Genomic DNA, 16342 nt, shown 5'->3' on the forward strand with positions numbered 1-16342 from the left:
TGGATCGTTGGTTGTGCAACATTGTGTAGCGGATGAAAAAGAAAAAAAAAACCTAATTGTTAGCTTCAACATAAAATAAGTACGAATCAAACACAGAAATCCACCAACCCATTAACAAAAATATAGAAACTTGACTGCATATTAAAGATGCTTCGCATCCTTTAGAAGTCGTTGATGCATGCCATTAATGTATTTGTCTACATGATGAGAGACTTTTTCTCCGCATAAATGTGTGACTATCTGCCAAAACACCGCATATATTTCCAAGACCAAAGTAATATCAGACCCACATAACAGCAAACTACAAAGTGGAGCACAGCTGAGCTGGTGCACTAAATGCATGCTCTGGTAAAATACAAAAGCTATATATATATGCCAGCTGCTAGCGTCAGACAACCATATAGAAAATACATTATTGTTAGATTAATTAATTCAAAGTCGTCGATCTCAATGTCCTTTGTTTACATAAATTATATAGCGACTTGTCTACATATATAAAATATACAGCTAGCTAATCTGGATAATGCAAAAAGTTATCAGTAAGCTTCTCCCTTTCTCTCTCCAATTACTGAAATCAGAAAAAAAAGTAGAATCCACACAGAGTCACAGACCCACTTTCTTTCACTAGATGGCAGGAACAATAGCACTGGCCGGGCTTGGGTGGATCGTGTCCCCTGTTGTGAAAGATCTCGTCAACAAGAGTATCTCCTACCTAGGAAGCGACATTGCCAAAGGCCTCGAAGATTTGGAGATGGTTCTCCTGCCGCAGTTCAAGCTCACCATTGAAGCAGCGCAACACAGCCCCCATAAAGTCGAGTTCACCAAGTGGCTGGCCCGTCTGAAGAATGCTTACTTTGATGCCGAGGCTATCCTCCACGAGCTCGAGTACAAGCATCTCGAATGCAAGGTCAAAGGAAAGGACAAGAAGCTATTGGTATTGTTGACCTATTTATAACCTTTTGTTATTTTATTTTATATTATATATTTAGTGGAAGGGTGAAATAGTAATTAAGAGAAGTAAAAAATTTCATACTATATTGATTTTTTCAACTCTCTTACATGTTACAAATGATAACTCATCTATTTATAGGCTACATGATGCCTTTTAGATATCCTAAAACATAAATAACATTAATTATGACACAAGTATTAAGTGCATAAATTGCACATTCTAACATAGCCCTAGAAATCATAAACATTTAATCTGTCTAGAAAACTCAAAATACATTAACTCAAACATTTGACTAATTGATCAATTTAATTAATTTACTATTTTTCAAACTAAAACATTAATTTCAACACTCCCCCTTAATATTTTAGTTTATTATCCCAATACCTTCAAAAATCTTCCTCAACACAATTTCTTAGTTTCTTCATTTGCCATGTACTTTTGCATTAAACCATCTGGATTTGTCTCTGTCTTGTAAATCCACTTCAACCCGGCCATATCCTTTTTTTTTTTGGTTTTTTAGTTAATTCCCAAGTTTCATTTCTCTTGATTTTTTTTATCTCTTCTTCCATTACATTTATCCACACCTCCTCTTTGGCTGCTTGCTCAAAGCATTCCAGTTTAACAACATAAAAATTGCATGAAGCGTAAATATCACGTAATATTCTAAATCTTACTAGAGTTGAGCTTGAAGAATATTAACTCGTCCCGACATTTGTCGTAGGAGATTGTGATTGCTCTTCTTCTTCTTCTATTTTTTCTTCTTCATGACTACTTTCATGTTGAACACTTGACTCCTTTTGTGGTTCCTCTTGAATCGGAAAAAAAAAAATACATTCTTCATATTTTTTTTCTTTCCAATTTCACTTATCTTTCTTATTGAAAATTACATCCCGGCTTAAAATCACCTTATTTCTTTTCAAACAAATAGTCTATTGCATTTTGATTTTGTGCTACAACCCACAAACACACAATTCTCACATTTATCTTCAAGCTTGTGCCTCATCTCTTTCGGGACATGTGCATAGCAAATGGAGCAAAAACCTTCAAGTGATTCCTCGATGGCTTTCTACCACTGGACCACACCTCAAAGGTGTTTTGTTCTCAATCGCTTTTGTTGGACACCGGTTTAACAAGTAAATCACTGTATATATCGCCTCTGCCCAAAATGTCATCAACAAGTCCTTATTCATCATGGTCCTCGCCATTTCTACAATTGTTTTATTCTTCCTTGCAGCAACTCCATTTTATTCCGGTGTAAAACAGTCCATCAACTATTTTTCTAGGCTGATATTCTCACAAAAAATTTCAAACTCCTTGGAATTAATATTGTATTGACCACCTCTATCACTTCTTAACTTCTTAATCAATCAGTCACTTTGTCTTTCAACCATATTTTGTAACTTCTTAAAACCTGAAAATGCCTCAGATTTTTATCTCAAAAAGTAAACCCAACACATTATGTGAAAAGTCATGCATGAAAGTAATAAAATACCTATTTTCACCATGTGGGGTTGTTTTCATAGGACCGCATATATCAGTATGAATAAGTTCCAACAGTTCCTTTGCTCTTCATGCCTTCTCTTTTGGAAATGATTTCAGGTGAATTTTATCGAGAGCGTAAGCTTCACATACATCACCATTCTCTTCTATTGTGGCAACCCGTACACCATATTCTTTTTGTGAAACAATTTTGAACTCTCAAAATTCAAATGATCAAACCTCTTATGTCACAACCAAGACAAGTCTTCTACATCAACTTTCAAAGCAACATTTTTTCGAATTTGAGTTTAAGTGGAATTTTTTTTTATTTTTCTCCATTTTCACTACCACCACCAATTCTCTCTCTCTCTCTCTTTTTTTCTCAACTGTGTCATAAAATTTTCACAATTAAACTGCATACCCATGCTCAATCAATTGCCCAATACTTAGTATATTTTGAGTCAAGTCTGGGACAAGCAACACATCATGTCTATAATTTAATGATAGTTTATTTGTTGGAATCGGCAAAAGACAAATTATCTCCACTGTCTCAACTCCCATTTGTGCATTGGGATTGATCATCCCGTAACTTATTTATTGGTGGGTGGTCGGTGAAGGAAGGATTTCATAATACAAAAAAAAAACCATTGTTTATCTTTTGTCGGTTTAATATGAATGATGTGAAGCCCGTGTCTACTCCTCTTGCCACCAAATTAAGATTGTTAAGGGACGATCAGGAGAAGAATGTAACAAAGTTCCATATTCTAGTGCGGTTGGGAGTATCATGTATTTGATAGTTTGCACTTAAAATTTTACCTTTCTTTGATGCAACGACAATTGTGCCTTTACCTTTCGACTTCACAACCGCACCTTTACCCATTGTAATTTGAGTACTGGCGGTTGTATCAAGTTTGCAAAATAGCGACTCATCTCCGGTAATGTGATAGTTACACCTACTATCAACATACCACACATCTTCTTCTTTTTTCATCCGCCAATTGACATGCATAAAATGTGCTTTCAACACCTTTCTATCACCATTTCCCTCCTCCGTATAATTTCCATTCTCTTTATTTTTCAACCTACAATTCTTCTCAACATGGCCAAACTTCTTGCGATGGTAACATTGAGGTTTTCCCTTATTCCAACAATTATTTTCTATATGACCTAATTTCTTACAATAATTGCAAGTTTGAGTTTCTCCACTTCTACCACCATGGAACGTATCCCCTTTGGTCACGTTTTGGTTAGATGACTCTTTTTTAATTAACTTTTGATTGGAATGCACTTTCAAGATAAGAGTCACTAGGTCTATTTAATCTTTGTGCATGCATCTCAAGAGAGCCCATCCAGTCTTGGATGCTAAGGGTAGAGAGGTATTTTGTTTCTTCAATAATGGCTATAATATTGTTGTACTTGGGAGAGAGACTAATTAAAAGTATCTCACACACCAATTTATTGGTTCAGTTTTCACTCAATTTTTTTAATTTGATTCATCATCTCAATCACCTTAGAAAAATACTCTTTTATAGTTTCTTTCTCCTTCATTTTTAAATTCTAAAAATCTCTCTTAAATGTTAAAAAGTTTTATGTCTCTAACCTTTTTGGTACCTTGAAACTCATTTTGCAAAATTTGTCATGCTTCTTTCGAACCTGTCGCGCAGATTATTCTTGGAAAAATCTTGTAAGTAATGGCCTGTTGAATCGAATAGAGAGCTTCACATATTTCTTCTTATCCTCCTTATTCTCACCCAACGTCTCAACACTAAACCCATATATCTTGTAAGATCAAAATGTCTTCATCTTTATGTTGGGTTTTAGCTGCTGATACAACCAAAACCCTCATATTGGCCTAAGTGCGAAAAAGACCGTAAAATAAAATTTTTACGTCTATCTTAAGCCAATGATCTATCTCCTCGATTGATTTCTAAAATTAAATGTATTTAACAATTAAATAAATTATCATAACATTATACCTTGGTTCCAAATTCTAATTGGATCTACCGCTGGACTTGCCTCGTTGCCGCTACTACTGTTGCTGCTGGACAAGAGGACCAGATGTCTAGTGCTTCTATCAGTAATCCACCAGGAACAATCAGAGATCGAGTATTTCTTCTGCCAGAAATACTATACCCGAGGCACTCAGCAAAAACAGTTATCTCACAATCCGCAGATACTCCCACTTTCACAACCTCGTGCAAAAGCAGAGTTGCCGCAGCAGAGTTGCCGCAAACTTCACGAGATTACAACTCACAACTCTCAAAAATATATACGTCAATACGTATATATTTCTTTCCTAACTCAAATACTATTTGAGAGGAAAAATCGAGAAAGAAAACTTTTCAATCTTGCAAATGGAAATGGTATAACTTAACACCAACCCTCCACCCCTATTTATAGGCATCATAAACAGTAGGACGGTAAACAGTAAATTACCAAAATGCCCCTCGGCCCAAAAAGGCCCACAATGAATAGTACAAGGCCCAAATTGAATAGTAATGGACCTGGGAGTTTGGTAATTAATAATAAGATTCTCTGATTCGGTTCCTATGCGGTGTGACCCGATAGGATCTGTGTTATCTTGGCAATAGAGTTAAAACTGTTTTAACTTCTATAGATCATAGGTGGCACCTAGCAGTACATTCTGACCCCCAATTACACAGATGATGTTGTCCAGTACAATGTCATGATCCTTAAGTAAACTATATGTTTACTTGTGTTAATTCCATCGTCTCATAGCAATTAATTAAGTCCAAGGTAGGTATGTGTCATCCTTGCAAACTTAATTGAGTAGATTATCATACATGATTAATCTCCATTAATCATACCGTATATGGATAATCCTACTCTATCAAGTGGGCCCAGTGTTACTATTACTCGTATAATAATACGAGGGACGATAATAGTCTTGGTGAGCATCTTTTTCTCCGCACAAGTCATGTGTATTGAAATGTTACCCTTATTACTCCTTTTTACATATAGCGTTAGATAACACTTACTAATACACACTTCTCATGTAGGAAAAACCACACCTCATATTTTAGAACTTAACACAAATGAAACCGTTAATGACACAAACACAATTCCATATAACATTTCATTTAGGGTCGACTAATGTTCATAACATGTATCTATGTGATTAAATGACAACTCTTTGTCTATGGTGTGCAAAACTTGACCATCATTTAATCCATATACTAACATTCTAATGGATAATTAGTGTTCCCTGCTAATTACCACGGTTAGTGATTATTAAGAGTGTATATCGTCTATATTATGAAGTTTTGCAATTTTAGTCATGAACTCGGAATGATTCATAAATGCAATAACACTTAAGGAACAAAATGATATTAATTATCCAATTCATGAACAAAATTATGATTGACTTCTAGATTACTACACTATCAATCTCCCACTTAAGCTAGAGTCAATCATTATTGGCTATACTTTTATACAAGTCTCTATATTCTCAAAGATCTCGTAGATCCCAAGAGAATCTCACAGCCAATCTCCTATGTGTCAAACCCATAAAAGCAGTATGCATCTCATGCTTGGCTTGAAAAAGAGGCTTAGTGGATCAGCTGTGTGTCACTGATAGTGTCAATCTAGCAAATCTTTACGTCACATTTATATTAATTATATCTTATACAATTAATTATTAACTTCTTAGGTGATAACGTTACATAACATGCTTGGATCCCGAGTGCATTTTTAGTTCCTTGGCCTGAGTTATATCTCCATTGTTGTCACAATAGAGGTCCACAGGGCTTTGAACACTTAGAACCACTCCTAGTTCGCTAAGGAACTTGATCCATAAACCTTCCTTAGCTTCTTCATAAGCAGTTATATACTCAGCTTCGGTGGTTGAATCTGTTGTGGTATCTTACTTGGAACCTTTCCAACTTACAGCACCACCGTCGAGTGTGAATACGTACCCTGACTGTGATCTTGTATCACCTTGGTCAGTTTAGCATCAGTGTAAACCATTTACAATGAGCTCAGAATCACCGTCATAGACACAGAACATATCATTGGTTCTTCTCAAGTACTTAGGATATTCTTTACAGCATTCCAATGCTCTATTCCTGGATTAGCCTAATTTCTTCTCGTCACACTCCTAGCCTATGAGACATCAGGGCTAGTGCACAACATTACAGAGCCAATAGCCGAAGCATATGGTATTTTATTTATCTTGCTTCGCTCATCAATTGTCAAAGGACACTGAGTCTTGCTAAGCTGAATACCATGACTCATTGGTATGAATTCCCTCTTGAAATTCTGCATGCTGAACCGATTCAGCACTTTGTCAATGTACGTGCTTTGACTCATCCTATGAGTCTCTTCGATCTATCTCGGTAAATCTTTATGCCTTGTATATAGGCAGCCTCGCCCAAGTCCTTCATTCATAGACTTTCTTTAATGAAGACTTGGCTAATTGCATTAGAGGATTGTTGTTCCCGATTAGGAGTATGTCTTCTACATATAAGACCAGGAAGGCAATTGCACTCCCACTAGTTTTCTTGTATACTCAGGGTTCTTCTTCACATCTCACGAAATCAAACTTTGAGACCCTTTTTTTGTCAAATCAAAGGTTCCAACTCCGTGATGCTTGCTTCAGTCCATAAATGGACTTAAGAAGCTTGCACACATTCCCAGCATCCCTTGGATCCTAAAAACCGGTAGGTTGTATCATATACATGTCCTCTTCTAAATTTCCATTTAAGAAAGCAGTTTTGATATCCATTTGCCATATTTTATAAACACGGCAATTGCTAGGAGTATCCGTATTGACTTAAACATAGCCACGGGCGAAAATGTCCCTTTATAGTCCACGCCAAGAACTTGTTTGAAACCTTTTGTTACCAGCCGTGCTTTGTAAACAGTCAAATTTCCAACCATGTCTGTTTTTATCTCAAAAAACCCACTTGTTTGATATGGGTTTTACCCCATCAGGTGGGACAACTAGGTTCCAAACCCTGTTGTCGTACATGGATAGAATTTTGGATCTCATGGCCTCCAGCCATTTATCAGAGTCGGGCCTATCTATTGCTTCCGCATAGGTCAAAGGATCTTCAGTGTCAAACACTGAGGCTTCATGCAGTCCCATGTACCTCTCAGGTGCATGGACTATCCTTCTTGACCTTCGTAGGACTTGTGCTTCCGACTATTGAACTTTATCCACAACTATTTATGGGTCCGGTTCTACTTCAACTTGCGTCGAAGTTTATGAGGTCGGGACTTGAACCTCTTTCGCAATGTTTACGGATTTGGTTCTTCCAAATGCTCATCAGTCGAAGCATCAAGTGGTAGGATTATCTGTTCATCATTCGATGCAATATCGTATGATGTATCTTGAACTACTTCAAGTATTACATTACTCCCACTACTTTTGGCAAGAAACTCTTTCTCCAAAAATACACCATTATGAGCAACAACTATTTTGTTCTCGGATTGGTGATAGAAGTAGTATCATTTTTCCCTAGGAAAAACATCTATCAGATTTGGGGCCAAGTTTGTCAGATGTCATACGTTGACAAATACTTTGCAACTCCAGATTTAAAAAAAAGACATATTTGGAACAATTCCATACCATAACTCATACGGTGTCTTTTCAACTGATTTGGATGGAACCCTGTTTATCATTAGTGTGGTAGCTTCTAGTGCATAACCCCAAAATGATTTTGGGAAAGGTGGCATTACTCACATCATAGAACGAACCATGTCCAACGAGGTTCGATTCCTTCTCTCGGAAACACCGTTCCATTGCGGTGCCCCTGGAGGCATGAGTTGTGAGACTATCCCACATTCTACTAAGTACATTTTAAAACCATGACTCAAGTATTCGCCTCCACAATATGATCGTAAGGTCTTAATTCCTTTGTCCAGTTCTACGTCAGTCTTATATTCCTTGAACTTTTCAAGGGATTCAGACTTAAGTCTCATCAGGTAGACATAACCATATCTACTGAAGTCATCAATAAACGTGATGAAGTAGTAATGATCGTTTCTTGTACAAGTACTCATTGGTCCATATACATCAGTATGTATAAGACTCAATAAGTCATTTACCCTTTCACCTTTCTTGGAAAAGGGTGCCTTGGTCAATTTTCACGTAAACAAGATTTGCACATGTCATTTGATTCAAAATCAAATTCACCAAGAAGTCCAACTTCTTGATGCATTTGTCTTTTATATGACCTAGGCGACAATGGCACATGTAAGTCGTACTTTCATGTGACGCCTTGAGTCGCTTGTTATTGATGTTAAACAAGGGTTTTATCCATTTCTAGCATATAAAGATCACTTATCATATAAGATGATCCATAATATGTATCTTTTTTTATAAATAGAACAACAATTGTCCTTTATAACAAATGAAAAACCATTCATGTCTGACATGATATGATATTTCTAGAAATGGTAGGAACAAAATAAACATTTTATAGTTCCATACAAGCTCGCTAGGCAAATACAACTCTATACTACCGACTGTAACGGTTGCAATATTTGCTCCGTTTCCAACTCGGAGTTGTACTTCCTTATTTCGTAGCTTCCTCCTATTATTTATTGCGTGCATATTCGAATAAATATGAGCACATAATCTGGTATCCTATACCCAATCATTAATAGAGGTTGCAAAGTTAAATTCAATAACAAAGATACCAGAGACTGAAGCTTTTGAGATATTCTCAAACTTCAGATCCTCCAGATATTTCGGTCAGTTTCTCTTCCAGTGACCATTGCTATTACAATAATAGCAATCAGAGTCAGCAGAAACATTTATCTTGGGAGTGTTCCTCATAGTAACCAACTTTCCTTTGCCTTTGTACCTGGGAGCCATTTTTCCTTTTGCCTTTTGGATCTTCCTCCAGTTTTCTTGGATCATGCGGACATAAGAACTTTTCTTCATGTCCCTTGGAACTCCTGTAACATCTTATTCATCATATGAATAAGTGAGTCCAGGATAATGTTCGTGGCCAACTGTTTGCCCAACGGACAGTTAAACTCCTTTCAGTTGCTCTACATCGCTTGTCATACGAAGCATGTGAGTACTGATGAAGCTGCTCTCAACCTTTTCAGGCTCTACAGGGACCGGTGTATTCATAACGTATTCTTTTCTTTCTCGAAAGGAACATAACGAGAAAGATGTTTCTTTAGCCATGTTCTACAGAGTAAAGTTTTTGTTCATGTAATGTTTTATTCAATAATAAACTCCCACTATAAATTTGTTTTATTCTCGATTTGTAGTAGGACTAAGATCCATATTTTCATTAATTCACAAGCAAGCGTCGGCATGTAACTTGGTCATTAGCTATCTTAGGTAAGCAACTCTTTGCTAATCACATCGTATATGACTCTTGGTTTCGTTAAACATCGTATGTTTTAACGAAACTCTGCCCCGGGCCCAAAACCGTTTTGGAAATTACCGATAAGTAACCTTACTCTATTTGGTTCGATATGTCCGACATATCCCTCGACCACCAGAGGTAAAAGGCGACGCCTACTGAGTAGGTCACGTCAACCGATGAACACTGGCTTGGAGAGGATAGAGTAGGAAGGGCAAGTTCAATTAATTAATGGGATTGTTGTTTATTTACAACAGTGAAGAGGTTTGTCGGAAAGCCAAACAAAAGTTCCTTTTTCAGTTTTTCCCTTGACACAACCTTCTTTCACGGTTTTTATGCTTAGCCTTGTAAGCATTCAATTTATTTATGACACGTAAATTTCTTTCACAGTGTCAAAAAAAATATATATTGACTCTAGGTACCGTCTATCTTATAGAGGTAGCTTTGCTTGTTTTAAAATGTTAAATCTTATTTACACATTTTATTATGCAAGCAGTAAATCCAATTTACTCATAAATTGTAAATCTAATTTATGTGTTTTATATGATAGCAGTAAATCCTATTTACTCTATCAGTTGTAAATCTAATTTACACATTCTATATGATAGCAACAAATCCTATTTACTCTATTAGTGTATATATATATATATATATAGAGGAGGGATCAAGTTACAACACTTGAAAGTTACAACAAAGTTACAACATCAATTTTTTTCATTTTGAAAGTCCAAATCGTCGATCCAAACCGTTAGATATTCAATCTATATTAAAATGTGCTTGGAGACCAAATTTTACATTTTTTGAAATTTTTTTGCTATTTATTAAGATGGGTACAAAATTGCTGTTTTTTAATGGTGCAGAATTTTAATAAAAACAGCGATTTTGTACCCATCTTAATAAATAGCAAAAAAATTTCAAAAATTGTAAAATTTGGTCTCCAAGCACATTTTAATATAGATTGAATATCTAACGATTTGGATCGACGATTTGGACTTTCAAAATGAAAAAAATTGATGTTGTAACTTTGTTGTAACTTTCAAGTGTTGTAACTTGATCCCTCCTCATATATATATATATTTATGTGAACGATTCACATATATTTCTATCAGTTCCAATTCTTTATTTTGCAGCTTTGTACGGGTTCTTATTTGTATCATATAAACAGTTTATATGGTCTTAAAACAGTACCTTAATTCAAAATATAAAATTATCCGAGTAATGTGACAAAGGTTTCCTTTGGGCCATCCATCAGGGCACGTAAAGGGGTTCCCAGGAAAGATCAGGGGTCACAAGGACCGCTTAAGTACACTCTTTCCTAGACAGAACCGTCTTTCACAGAGTAGAGATGACAGTTCTTACTCAGTTGCTTCATCACATTATTAGATATACTTTACATATCTGAAAGGTTTTCGAAAGAAAACATAAAATTTTATTTTATCTTTCTCAGATGTGAAATCGTACCAAGAAATTCACATATAAGAAAGCGTACAAAAAATTAAAAAAGTATAAAATTATATTTTATCTTTATCAGATGTGAAATCGTACCAAGAAATTCACATATAAAAAAGTGTACAGAAAATTAAAACCTAATTTTAATTTTCTCAATCCGGAAATCGAACTAAGAAAATCACATTTTATTCGGTTTGGATTTTTAGCTGCAAATCTAAGAATTAAACTGATACTTCATATGCAACTAATTTGCATAAGGTATAATGGTTTTAGAAAATCAATCAGCAGAGAGCCTTGTGCTCTGATACCACTGTTGGGTTTTAGCTGCTAATACAACCAAAACCCTCGTATTGGCCTAAGTGCGGAAAAGACCGTAAAACAAAATTTTTACTTCTATCTTAAGCTGAGGATCTATCTCCCCGATTGATTTCTAAAACTAAATTTATTTAACAATTAAACAAATTATCATAACATTATACCTTGGTTCCAAATTCTAACTGGAACTGCCGTTGGACTTGCCTCGCTGCCGCTGCCGCTGCTGCTGTTGTTGCTGGACAAGAGCACCAGATGTCTAGTGCCTCAATCAGTAATCCACCAGGAACAATCAGAGATCGAGTATTTCTTCTGCCAGAAATACTATACCCGAGGCACTCAGCAAAAACAGTTATCTCACAATCCGCAGATACTCCCACTTTCACAACCTCGTGCAAAAGCAGAGTTATCGCAGACTTCGTGAGATTACAACTCACAACTCTAAAAAATATATACGTCAATACATATATATTTCTTTCCTAACTCAAACACTATTTGATAGGAAAAACCGAGAAAGAAAGAAACCTGACTTCGTCAGACGATTAGTTAGACTTTCCAATCTTGCAAATGGAAATGGTATGACTTAACACCAACCCTCCACCCCTATTTATAGGTATCATGAACAGTAGGACAGTGAACAGTAAATTACCAAAATGCCCCCTCGGCCCAAAAAGGCCCAGAATGAATAGTACAAGGCCCAAATTGAATAGTAATGGACCTGGGCTTTAATCTTTTGGGTTTTCTTAATTATATTCTAAACACAATTAAGGCCCAAATATACTAATCCATATATATAATTGTTATGAACAATTATGTTCCTTTGCGATTGCGGTTGTGATAACTTTTGTACAACGTGTCATACACGCTTATAATTTTAATATGTTTAAGCATGTCAACTCTATGACATTTCTATATTAATTATAACATTTATAATTAATATTTAGACATCTTATTAATTAATTATAACTGTTTATAATTAGTAATAAGATTCTCTGATTTAGTTCCTATGTGGTGTGACCCGATAGGATCTGTGTTATGTTGGCAATAGAGGTAAAACTGTTTTAACTTCTATAGATCATAGGTGGCACCTGGCAGTACATTATGACCTCCAATTACACAGATGATGTTGTCCAGTACAATATCACGATCCTTAAGTAAACTATATGTTTACTCGTGTTAATTACATCGTCTCATAGTAATTGATTAAGTCCAAGGTAGGTATGTGTCATCCTTGCAAACTTAATCGAGTAGATTATCATATATTATTAATCTCCATTAATCATACCGTATACGGATAATCCTACTCTATCAAGTGGGCCCAGTGTTACTATTACTCGTATAATAATATGAGGAACGATAGTAGTCTTGGTGAGCATCTCTTCCTCCGCACAAGTCATGTGTACTGAAATGTTACCCTTATTACTCCTTTTTATAGATAGCGTTAGATAACACTTACGAATACACACTTCTCATGTACGAAAGACCACACCTCATACTTTAGAACTTAACACAAATGAAACCGTTAATGACACAAACACAATTCCATATAACGTTTCATTTAGGGTCAGTCAAATACTATGTTCACAACATGTATCTATGTGATTAAATGACAACTCTTTATCTATGGTCTGCAAAACTTGATCATCATTTAATCCACATACTAACCTTCTAATGAATAATTAGTGTTCCCTGCTAATTACCACGGTTAGTGACTATTAAGAGTGTATAACGTCTATATTATGAAGTTTTGCAATTGCAGTCATGAACTCGGAATGATTTATAAATGCAATAACACTCAAGGAAGAAAATGATATTAATTATCAAATTCATGAACAAAATTATGATTGACTTCTGGATTACTACACTAACACTTTATACTCCAATAGTTATAATTCTCACCATCGGAGACGAGTTGCGCACCTTATGACCCCCATGCACCACCTTGCATAGCCATCGCCCTCTCAACTTTTTTTTTATCATATTTCTATTAGAGAAACCTTACTTGAATTCTCACACAACCTATGCTCTGATACCACTTATGTTGGCCCATTCATGGCCTTTTGTTGTTTTGTTTTATATTTTATATTTAGTGGAAGAGAGAAATAATAAGGAGAAGAACAGCAGTAGAAATTTTTTGTACTATGCAACTCTCTTGCATATTACAAATGATAACTCATCTATTTATAGGCTACATGATGCCTTTTAGATATCGTAGAACACAAATAATCCCAACATGACACAAGTATCAAATACATGAATTACATATCCCAACATGATCCTAGAAACCATAAACATTTAATATATTTAGAAAACCCAAAATACATTAACTCAAACATTTGACTAATTGATCAATTTAATTAGTTTACTATTTCTCAAACTAAAACATTAATTTCAACAGGTACGTCTCTCCTCTAAACCCATTATCAAACCTCTTGCAAAATTCGCCGACCAGGTGACAAAAAAGGCTTCTATGTTGTCTTCTCAAAAGAGAAAGTTGTTGAAACGACTGAACAAGCTCAAGGAAATTGCAGCAGAAGCCAAGGATTTGCGTGATTTACTGGGAAACAATTCTGTAATAGGCGGTAATAACCGTCCTGTCACCTCCTTTCTCCTTGCTCACAAAGTTTTTGGTCGTGATGGAGAACGTGAGCATATAATTAATTTTTTGTTGGATGACCGAGATCATGATGGAGATCGTTACTCGGTTATTGCGATAACCGGCATGGGTGGTGCTGGCAAGACTACACTTGCACAGTACATTTATAATGATCCAAGGGTAAAGAAACACTTTCCTATCAGAATGTGGCTCTATATATCCCGAAACTTAGATATCACTAAATGCACAAAGGAGATGATTGAGTGTGCCTCGGGAGATAAATGCCCTAATATACATAATTTAAGTGTTTTACAAAACAAGCTCCTAGAAACATTATCTAAATCTGACAATATCATGGTCGTACTAGATGATGTTTGGTGTGATAGAGAAACAGGAGAAAGTCAATGGGATGAACTCTTAAAACCATTTGCTTTTCGAGGAGCAAAATGTAAAATTATGGTAACTAGTCGCTCATCATGGTCGTTTCCTAGTGCATTACAACCTAGCAAACTTACTAAGTTGAGTGATCTGGCACTTGATGATTTCATATCACTTTTGAGATATCATTCAATTGATGGTTTGCAAATCAATAATGCCCAATTAAAGAATGATTTGAGTGATATTGTGGACCAGATTGCTAAAAGTATGAGTAAATCGCCTTTGGCAGCAAAGGTTGTTGGTAACCAGCTGCGTAAACGGCCAGAAATCTCGTTTTGGCGAAGTACTCTAGAAAATGTCAACTTGAGCAACACTAGAGAGATTTTGATGTGGAGCTTTCATCGCTTCGATGTGCAATTCCAACGATGCTTCTTATTTTCTAGTGTTTTTCCCAAAGGTGCAATATTTAATAAGGAGGTGTATTATTATTGGGTGGCACTTGATTTTATCCAGCCCTCAGATGATAATAGAAATGCTGAAGATATAGGTTTGGAATACTTTGAAATGATGATAGCAAACTCTATTTGTCACCCGGTGGATGAAACTCATAAATGGTATACCATACATGATCTCTTTCACGATCTTGCAGAAAAGCTCTCTGTAGGAGATTGTTTTAGGGTAACAAATGCTGAGAGAGAAATACCCTCAACTGTTCAGCATGTATATCTCGAAGTTAACAATGAAATTCTGAAAGAGAAACTATCCAGTATATGTAATTTAAGTAACTTGCGTACTCTTATCTTGGGTAATCCATTTATTGATGATATTAGTGAAATATTTCCCAAGATATCTACAGAAATATTTAGAAACTTGAGGGTATTAGAAGTATGTTCCAGGGGCTATACAACACTGCCAAGAGTTCTAGGAGATTTTAGGAACTTACACTATCTAGATATTGCCAGGAGTTCAATTGAGAAATTGCCAAATTCAATATTGCAACTCTATCATCTTCAGTTTCTACTTTTACCCCCATGTTTAAATACTCTTCCAACAAAATTGTGTAACTTGATCAAGTTGCGACACGTTGTCCAGTATGGTAGTTATGATAATAAGGCCAATACCTTACCTCCAGTACCTTACCTGGGCAAATTAACTTCACTCCAGCGTTTGGATGAATTCCATGTGAGAAAAGAGGAAGGATACAAGCTACAACAACTGGGATGTTTGAAGGAGATTGGTGGCTCTCTAAAAATAGTAAATCTAGAGAATGTTATAGATAAAGAAGAAGCTATTCAGGCGAGGCTAATTGAAAAACCTAAACTTAAAAAACTGGAGTTGGTGTGGGCTCAGTCAGCTGAAATTAATGACTTAGAAATAGAGGTTATTGAGGCCCTACAACCTCCTACAAACCTAGAGTGGCTTAGAATTGATGGGTATAGGGGATCCACATATCCAACCTGGTTGAAGGAAGGTTTCTTTATAGACAATGCAAAAGGTGTCAGATTTTACAATTGTAATGCTCTGACAATTCTTCCTCCAAATTTTCATCAGTACCGTCATTGCTCTGAAATCGTGCTTGAAAATTTAGGGGCTTTGAGAGAATTATCTACTTTTCCAGAATGCCTTGCTACGTTATCAATCATTAAATGTCAGTGTTTGATTTTAGTATGTGAGAATGAGTTGCGAGTAAATGAAAACCAGAGCATAATGGAAAGTGGATTTCTTAAATATTTTATTGATGGTGCTACACATGCACTTGATCACGAACTTAAAAGCTTTAAGCAAATGATCTCAGTAGAAAAATTTGGAGATGAGTTTCAAATTTTGGAA

The 16342-nt window shown here is 35.7% G+C and overlaps 1 protein-coding gene across 1 annotated transcript; it reads left to right on the forward strand.

Moving 5' to 3' along the window:
* The first annotated feature begins 628 nt into the window (after window positions 1–628).
* LOC144567930 (putative disease resistance RPP13-like protein 1) lies at window positions 629–16037 on the forward strand. Its single transcript, XM_078318161.1, has 3 exons — window positions 629–934; window positions 13937–15892; window positions 16008–16037. The coding sequence occupies exons 1-3, from the start codon at window positions 629–631 to the stop codon at window positions 16035–16037; spliced, it is 2292 nt and encodes a 763-aa protein (XP_078174287.1).
* Window positions 16038–16342: the final 305 nt, after the last annotated feature.

Source organism: Carex rostrata, chromosome 1 (genome assembly GCF_964058835.1).
Source record: "Carex rostrata chromosome 1, lpCarRost1.2, whole genome shotgun sequence".
NCBI classification, from domain to species: Eukaryota; Viridiplantae; Streptophyta; class Magnoliopsida; order Poales; family Cyperaceae; genus Carex; species Carex rostrata.